Consider the following 9727-nt stretch of genomic DNA (forward strand, 5'->3'; position numbering starts at 1 on the left):
AAAAAAAAAAAAAAAAAAAAAAAAAAAAAAATCCACAAAAGCTGTTTTTGTAACATAAAATGGGGATGCAAAGACTTACATGCAAGGCTGCTGCTCATTCTATGCATGTGGGGTTGGGGAGCAGGGATGGTTGCTGACTTTAGAACTCAGAGAGGGTAGGCCTCGGTGGAGGCTGGCTGGTCAGGCAGAGTGCTGTCCCCAGCTTCACTTGGTGGCCTGGACCTGCCCTACTCGACCTGCACCCAGGGCTCTGCTTCCGTTGCAGTTTGTGGGAAGGTATGAGTCTCTGGTGTTCTACTGGCCATCACTGTTGTGCCTGGCTTTCCTGCTGGGCCGCTTCCTGAACATGTTTGTCAAGGCTCTGAGGGTACACCTGCGCTGGGCGCCCCAGGCGGTGAGTATGTGTGCTTCCATGGGTGAATCCTCACAAAAGCCATGGGAGGGAGGTGCTGTCATCGCTTCTCACATCCTGGATTCAAAACCTCAGTCACAGAGAGGTGAATTCATTTGTCTAAGGTCACCCAGCCAATCTGTTAGTAGAGCCAGAGTTGGAACCCAAGGGTTGGGTGGTGGGACCCTTCTCTTAATCTGTCACGTCTAGCCTCTCTGGCTTGGGATAAATGGCTCCAGCTCAGAAGTCATGCTGGGCTTAAGAGAGGTCCTGTTTTCTCCTTATACCTTGCCAATAAATCAAAACTTGGGGTTGCTGTGATCCCTGGGGCTCACTTGCTACAGCTTTAGTCTCTGTATCTCCTGAATTTGAATAAGTTGTGAACGGTTTGTTTTATTGACCTTGAGTTTTTCTTGTCCTTTGCTTATCTTTTCAAAATAAGTATGAGATGATCAGGACAAGATAGGTAATGCTATAGTAACAAACAAGCACCCAAATCTCAGTGATGTGATAAAAGCTCCTTTTGCACCATTGCTACATGTCTTCAAGGGCATTTGAGGGCTTTCTCTCATGTTTTCCTCACTTTATGACACAGGCTTATGGAGCGGCCTCCATTGGGAGCATCACCGATTGGCACAAACTGAGAAAGAGAACATAGTAAAGTATACACTGGCTTTTAAAGCCTTCACCACGATTTCACATCCGTTCAGACTTCTTTTGGGCTAAGCCACCATTTAACCACACATACCTTCAAGTGATGAGAAGATACACTCCTAGGCTATATTGTGTCTTGAATGAGGTAGAGCCAGAATGTTTCTGAAGAGCTGTAAGGCTTAGAACCAGGTTGACACACCATTCAGCTGCTTAACAACAAAACAAAAAAGACAACAACACAAAGGTATTCCAGTTACTACACATAGCTTCAAACCTTTTCAATATGGAAATCAGGTCTTACTATACTTCCCTCAGTACAATTACTGGTAAGGTACCACTTACGAAATATAAAATGCTTATCTAAAGGTGGTGCTTCTTGCAAAATATAAAAGTTTATCTAAATGTACCCTTTTTAATGGGAAGAAAAAGTATGTTAGAGGTCTTTGCTAAGAATTGAAGAAAAGGAAATTTTCCTTCAGTAAGAAGATAATAATCATCACTTAATGGCTTCTTGTCCTGGACAGGTATTGTGCTTTATGCCTAGTGTCTTATTTAATGTTTGCAATCACCTTCAGGAAGGTAGTATTTTCTACATTTACTGATGAGGGACCTGAAGGGTAGAGATGTGACTTACCTGGAGCACACAAAAAATAAGAAGACAGTCAAGATTTGAAGATCTTAGGGGCTCTCTCCAGCATCCTGGGTACACAAGAGCTCACGGCAGGTAATATTTACATTCAAAATGTAGCAAAATAGGCAGCCACTGTGGAAATCTCAGGGCACTTGGAGTAAACATTTCAAAGTATATCATTAAATTATACTGAAAAAAGGTAAGAAAATAGCAAAAGGATCTCCATTTTATACACAGTAAAAATACAGGGATTTGAAGTATATCATTCTTGATTCAATAACTTCAGCTATGACAGGAAATAACCACATCTCCCAGGGAGAAAAGCTTCACTGGCATCTGTGAGAACCACAGAGCCAAGGACAGCCAGGCCTCGGGCATTTCTGCAGAGAAGATACCTAATGAACAGGAAAGGCTCCTCTTCCTTCTTCCAGAAATGGCAGCTGCCTGGGAATGGCTAAATCTTGTGTTCACATTCCTGCTGTCTGTGGTGATGACACTTCAAGAGAACAACCTCAAAGCCAAATGTCGGAGCCACATCCTCCCCGCTTCTTTTCTCACAGGAAGAGAAGCCTGTGTTTCTGGAAACCCACCAAGCCAAGCATGTTAAGCAGCTGCTGAGGAAGCCCAGGCCACAGTAAGTTCCCCTCTAGCCTTTCACCCCAAGTCACACCAACACCAATGAACAGCCCTTCCCACGGGCCTAGGAGGAGTGGACAGGCCCTAGGTCTTCTTTGCTTATAAGAGAAACCAGCCCAAAGTGGACTAAAGTGAGAGGGGAGACTGACCAGCTCACATCTCTAAGCAGTCTAGCAAAGCCAGCTTTGGGCCGGCTAGATTCAGAGGCTTAATTAATACCATCAGAACTAGGTCTTTGTTCTTAAGAAAGGGGAGATGAAAACTGTGAAAATACCCTTTCTCTACACTAAACTCCAAGATGAAGAGGAGATGGTGGTATTTCCAGAAGAACGGAGCATTTGTTTATCTACCACAGCCTCTTTTTCTTGGCATTTCTTCATTCACAGAGAAGGAGAAAAGTCTTGGTTTCAAACCAGGGTATATGAATGGGACCCCTGCTTCCTGTTCCCAAGCAGAATGATTGGAACCATTGTGTTGGCTTTCATCTGCCTGTACCTTGTAAGTAGCTTGATGAAAATCCTTTTATATTATATAAATGGAGCCCCAGTGTAGATGGTTTATGGAGTCTTTAAGGCAAGCAGTATGTCCTAAAAAGCTGGCTCAGAATTGAATTGTGGTGAGTCAAATAAGTATAAAGCTTCAACTCTACCATTTTAATTCCAAGGACCCTTTTACCCATATGGTAAATGTTATTAGGAAAATTAACCTACGTAAAATAAAACTGATAAAAGTTAAAAGTCCATGTGATAAAATTTATTGTTGACTAAAAATTGATAGAAAGGTGTATTCCAAATCATTTGACATTCAAACTTTGGTACAGAAGAGTTTTTAGAGATAACAACTTAGTAATGCTTACAAGGATAGAATTTTTAGTCAGCAAATTATGCAGTCAATAAAAGTCAAATCATTCAAATATAAAATAATTGACCCTGACAAAAATAATTTTACTAACAAAAAATAATTTTAGTGAACTGAAAATAAAAACGGAAACCAAGTGTGGTGGTATATGATCTCAGACTCAGCTATTTGGGCGGCTGAAGCAGGACTATCTCAAATTTGAGACCACCCTAGGCAACCCAAGTGAGACATTGTCTCACAGGAAAACTAAAAGGGCTAGAGATAATAGCTCAGTGGTAGAACTCATTCATGCTCAAGGTCCTAGGTTGGATCATCAGCACCATGAAAAATAAATAAATAAAATTAAAATGGATAAGCTAGAATTAGTTTATGGTACTATATTTTTTTTAATTTTATTGAGTTTATTGGTACATTTTAGGGATATGGTACTATATTTTTTAATGGATCAAAAATCAAAACATTTATTTTATTTTATTTTCTCACATAAATTTTAAGCGGTGACATAGTTCTGACTTCGATGTTTTATTAAATGTAGAGTCAAAACATTTTGTGTGGCCAGTGTCATCTAAAGTAAAACGGGTAAGTCAAAAGCTCATCTAAATAGTGGAAATAAAATAGCACATAAAGGCTAATTGTCATTTGCTCATTGAAAATGTACTAGAATAATATCTACTTAAGTGCATCTTATGATTTAGTTTTTAAGTGAATGTATTAGGTTATTCTGACATACTTATTAACTCCCTACATTTCAATGATTTAACACTATATATTTTTGTTCATGCATACTGCTGAGGGGAGGGGGCAGTTCTCCTCCATGTGGTCTTTCAGGAACCCAATATTCTTCTCTGTGTGTGTATTAGTTTCCCATCGCTGGGACAAAATACCCAACACCCACAAATTAAAGGAGGAAAGATTTATTTAGCTCAGTTTCCAGTGTGTTTAGTCCAAAGTTGGCAGGCTCCAAGGCAGAACCAGCATGGCAGAAGGGCCATGCTTATACCATGACAGCCAGGAAGCAGAGAGAGAGGAGAGAAGAATCACGGACAAAAATACAGCTTTCCAACCCAAACCACCAGTGACAACCCCCACAGTCTACATCTCCTGACAACACTTTAAACTAACAGCACATAACATTCTGATGAATCCACAAATAAATGCAGCACCTTCTTCACCTTCCAATCACCTTTCAAACACATGAGGTTTTTAGACAACAGTTTATAGCTAAACCCTCACAGCGTGCCTTCCTCATCCTTGAGGACTTCATTGCTGTTTGCATGCAATCAACAAAAGGAAAGGAACAGGGAGAAATGCTTGCCTGATGTCTTCATGGACTGAGTGAAAGTATCACATGTGCTCTCCACTCCTCTTCCTTTGGCAAGAACCTGGACATTTGGCCTAAAATAAGAGAAGATGGGAGATATTGTCTAGCTTTGTGCTCAAAGAAGAGTGAATGAATTTTAAGGGTCAAATAGAGTTTTCTGTAACAGAGAATAACCCACTTGGAGTTTTGGTGTTTCTGAAGTATTTGTTGAGCATCTACTATATGCTGACCACTGTGCTAAGAGCTGGGAGTAGACAGAGAACTGACAGCACAGTTCTGTCCTGGGAGATGTTCATGACATAAGACATAGTGTGAGGTACTTGCCATTCTAGGAGAGAAAAGGGATGAGATAAAAGTGCTAGAAGTTTACTGGATCATTCTAGATTGAGAAGCTGCCTAAAAGGTGATAGTGCCTGGGCTTTACTTCAGAGGTAAATATGATTTGATTGGTGAAGAAAAACAGCAAAAGGAACTATACAAGTAATGTCATGATGATCAGATACGTGGTGACACGAGGATAGGCTGACAGGGCGGTGGGCAAGTACAACATTTGCTTGCAAACACCTTCTCCAGTTTGGCTCCTGCCAGTATCAGTGAAGGGGAGCAGTGGGAGATGTGGCTGGCGTTGTCCTTGAGGTCACCCATTCATTCCATTCTGCTTGCATCAATGTTGAAAGAGTCCCTTGAGCCTTTGTGGGGCCTGGTCTTGCATGTCACAGGGCGAAGAAGCGAGTGTGAGGTCTTCCAAGAACACACAATCCCATTCATCTTAGAATAGCTGGGGTCTAGAGTCATTTTCAGAAGACTGGTGAATGCCTAGAAGAGGCTGGCCTCCAAACCAAAGAAAGACCTGTGCTATTTCCATGCTGAGCTAGGCTCAGGGTAGACTGTGAAACCTTTACTCTGTGTCCCCAGTTCATTGTCATTGAGTTCTGCATGTTTGTGTATGTGAGAAACAAGCTGGATGTGTTTGAAAGCAACCTGGAGAACTACGTCACTTATGTGAACCACACGGGGATCCTGACTCCATTCATCCTGCAGGTGCAAGAGCTGATCAGTGTCTCCAAAGGTAAAACCATCTGCTCCCACTGTTCCTGCCATATGTGGGGGAACTGAGGAATTTGTAAGTCATGGCAAGAGTTAAGTGGTGGCAGGGGAATTGCAAATAGTATTAGCAGAGATTGGAGAAAAGTGTGTTAATTTTTAACCTCCTTGGTTTGACTAGAAAGACAAATGAGGTCATTTTGTTAAAGTCTACAGGGAACATGTCCTAGGAGTGTTCTTATTTAAATAGCCTATTTTTTCAAGGCCAATGGGAAGAACTGAAACAATCGTGTATTTTTCATTTGGAAAAAATAAAACACCAAATATTGGTGGTTTTTTACAATGATATAAAGTTTTAAAAATAACTTTCAAGTGAAAGTTATTTTTATAAATAGATCTCTTGAACTAATTTCTCTTTTTTTCCCATTGAGTATATTGGTACTTTTTAGGTATACAGCACAGTTACATTCATCACTGGGAACTTGCACCTTTACATGACAGATCTTGGTTCTTATTTTTCCCCATACCCCTGCCTTCCTTCACCCCTCCACCCTTCCCTATTTACAAAGACTTTGTTTCCACTTTTTCCTTTTCTCATATTTTTTCTTTTTCCTTATTCCCTTTACCCTACCCCTCCAAGTTCCCCTACACCTTTTGCCCTTTTCTTCCTATTTCACATTATCAGTTATACAATGTGAATCTTATTTACACTTTCAGTTTTTCACACCAGAGAAACTATTCGGTATTTACACATGTGTGTCCTATTTATTTCACTTAAGAGTATGGCCTCAATATGCATCCATTTTCCTACAAATGACTCTAGTTTCTCATTCTTTATGGCTGATCAGTACTCCATTTTATAGAAAAACCACATCTTCTTTATTCAGTCTCCAATTGATGGGCACTTGGGCTGTTTCCAAGCTTTAGCTTCTATAAACATGGGTGTGCATATGTCACTGTGGTATGATTCTTTTAATTCTTTTGGAAATGTACCCCTCAGAGGGATACCTGGGTCAAATGAAACCTCTAATCCTAGTAGTTTGAGGTATCTCCATATTGATTTCCACAGTGGTTGTACCAGTCTGCACTCCCACCAACAAGAAGGAAGAAGGGTTCCTTTCTTCCCACAACCCCACCAGCATTTGCTATTGATAGCAGCCATTCTTTTTGGGGTGAGGTGGAATCTCAGGGTTGTTTTCATCTACATCTCTCTAAAGACCAGTGATGTTGAACATTTATTCATATATTTATTTGCTGCTTTTACTTCTTTGTCTAAGAAATGTCTTTTCATGTCAGATGCCCATTTTTGAACTGCGTCTTTATATTTGGGGGGCTGATTTTTTTTCAGTTCTTTCAATATTCTAGAAAATAGTCTTTTGTCTGAGGAGCAGCTGTTAAAATTCTTTCCCACATTGTAGGTTGTCTCTTAGCTCTGTGGTTCCTCTCACATCTCAATAAGATGAGATCCCAGTTGTTGATTCTTTGTGTTAGTTCCCTGCTACTGAGGATTTGTTCATAATGTCTTTTCCTATGCCCATGTCTTCTAGAGTTCTACCTAACTTATCTTCCAGCAAGTTTAGTGTTTCTGTTTTAATATTTAGAACTTTAATTCTCTTGGATTTTAGTTTAGTGCATGGTGAAAGATAAGGGTCTAGTCTGAATCTTTGGCAGATTGAAATCCAGTTTTTCCAACACAGTTTATTAAAGAGGCTATCTTTCCTCCACTGAGGATGGTTGGCTCCTTTGTCAAAGATGAGGTGGCTGAGTATGTCTGGAGTTGTTTCTGCATCTTCTAATCTGTTCCATTGATCCTTGGGTCTTTTTCTTTGCCAGTACTGTGCTGATTTTGTCACAGTGGCTTTGTAGTAAAGTTTCAAGTTGGGGATTGTGATACTCCCTGTCATGTCTCTTTTGCCTAGAATTGCTTTTGTTATTCTAGGTCTCTTTTTGTTCCAAATGAATTTTTGGATTGTTTTCTCTAGTTCTGTGAAATATACTGTTGGAACTTCAATCAGGATTGCATTAAATCTGTATAGCAGTTTTGGTAGTATGGCCATTTTCACTATGTTGATTTTTCCTACCCAGGAGTGAGGAATATATTTCCATTTTCTTATATCCTCTTCAATCTCTTTTTTCAGAGTGCTGTAATTTTCAGTGTAGAGATCTTTTGCCTTCTTGGTTCGACTGATTCCTAGATACTTCATTTTTTTATACTATTTTGAAAGGAATTATTTCCCTAATTTCTCTCTTGGTGAGTCTGTTATTTGTGTACAAGAAGGCTACTGATTTTTGAGTGTTGACCTTGTATCCAACTACTTTGTTTCTTTCTCTTGTCTAAATGTTCTGGCTAATGTTTCCAGAACTATATTGAATAGGAGTGATGATAGCGGTCATCCTTGCCTTGTTCTCTATTTTAGACTGAAAACTTTCAGTTTTTGACCATTTAGTATGATGTTGGTTTGTCATAGGTGGCTTTTATCAGATTGAGATAAAGACCATCTGTTCCAATTTTTTGTAGGGCTTTTATCACAAATGGGAGATGGACTTTGTCAAATGCTTTCCTGTGTCTATTGAGATGATTATGTGGTTTTGATTTTTGTCCTTGGCTCCGTTAATATGGTGTATACAATTATTGATTTGCGTATTTTGAACCATTCCTGTATCCCTGGGATGAATCCTACTTGATTGTGGTGTATAATTTTCTTAATGATTTGCTGAATTCTGTCTGCGAGTATCTTATTGAAGATTTTTGCATCTATGTTCAAAATAGGTTGGGAAGATTGACCTGTAATTCCCCTTTTGGGTTGGATATTTCTCTTATTTTAGAATCAGAGTAATACTTGCTTCCAGGAATGAATTTGGAAGTATTACTTTCCTTTCAATTTCGTTGAAAAGTTTATTTATCTATTTCTTTCTTTATTTTTGGTACTGGGGATCAAACTTGGGTCCTTGTGCTTGCGAGGCAGGCGGCAGAACCACTGAGCTAAATCCCCAGCCCTAATTGAAAAGTTTAAAGAGTAGTGGCAATAGTTCTTCTCTAAATGTCTTGTAGAATTCAGCAGTGAAGCCATAAGGACCTGGGCTTTTCTTTGTTGATAAATTTTTAATTATGTTTTCAATTTCACTGATTGTAATTGGGGTGTTTAGAAATTTTTTAATCTTCTTTGTTCAACTTTGGTAATTCAAAAGTATCTAGAAATCTGTCCACTTCTGTGTTTTCCATTTTGTTGGAGTACAGGTTCTTGAAGTAGGTATTGATGATCCTTTGTATTTGTGCTGTTGTGACTTCACCTTTTTCATTCCTAATTGCATGAATATGAGTCTTTTCTTTCCTTTTTTTGACAAGGTTGGCTAATGGTTTATCAATTTTATTTATTCTTATGAACCAACTCTTCAATTTGTTAATTTTTTGTATCATTCTCTAAGAATCCATTGCATTGATTTCTGCTCTGATCTTTATAATTTCCTCCCTTGTATGAGCTTTGGTTTTTTTCTTGCTCTTTTTTATCTAGGATCTTAAGATTCATCATTAGGTTGTTTATCTGAGCTTACTCTGTTTTCCTAGTGTGGGCATTCACTGCTATGAATTTTCCATGTAGAACTGCTTTCATTGTGTCCCATAGATTCCTATATGTTGTATTGGCATTATCATTTATTTGTAAAAACTGACTAATTTCTTCTTTAATTTCCACTGTGACTCATTGATTATTCAGGAGAATGTTGTTCAATTTCCATGTGTTTGTGAAGTTCTTGCAGTTTCTTATGCTATTGATCTCCAGCATAATTGCACTATGGAATGATAATATACAGAGAATAACTTCAGTTCCTTTTAATTTGTTTAAATATGTTCTATGAGCTAGTATGTGGTCTATTTTGGAGAATGACCAGTGTGCAGGCAAAAAGAATTGTATATTCTGATTTTGTGGTGTAGAACACTCTATAGACTTCTATTAAGTCCACTTGTTCAAAAGCTTGGTTCAGTTCTAGTATTTCATTGTTGATTTTATCTAGTTGATCTGTCTATTTGTGACACTGGGGTATTTAGGTCCCCCACTACAATTGTATTCATGCTCATTTGGCTTTTCATGTCCCTTAATATTTGTCTTCTATAGGTTGGGGCCTTTAAATTTGGCCATATATATTTATGATTGTCATTGCTTCCTATTGGATTGTTCCCTTTACAAGGATGTAG

At 38.8% G+C, this 9727-nt stretch overlaps 1 protein-coding gene across 1 annotated transcript in view; it reads left to right on the forward strand.

Annotated features, from left to right (window-relative positions):
* The window catches only part of LOC104855535 (stimulated by retinoic acid gene 6 protein-like), a 52827-nt gene that overhangs the window by 27306 nt on the left and 15794 nt on the right, over positions 1-9727 (forward strand). The window contains exons 7-10 of the mRNA XM_010614417.1: positions 266-394; positions 2237-2310; positions 2699-2810; positions 5407-5560. Of these exons, the coding sequence (XP_010612719.1) occupies positions 266-394; positions 2237-2310; positions 2699-2810; positions 5407-5560 (469 nt within the window). The remainder of the gene's footprint in view (positions 1-265; positions 395-2236; positions 2311-2698; positions 2811-5406; positions 5561-9727) is intronic.

The sequence above is a fragment of the Fukomys damarensis genome, unplaced genomic scaffold (assembly GCF_012274545.1).
Source record: "Fukomys damarensis isolate Sample0158 unplaced genomic scaffold, DMR_v1.0_HiC HiC_scaffold_36, whole genome shotgun sequence".
Lineage (NCBI taxonomy): Eukaryota > Metazoa > Chordata > Mammalia > Rodentia > Bathyergidae > Fukomys > Fukomys damarensis.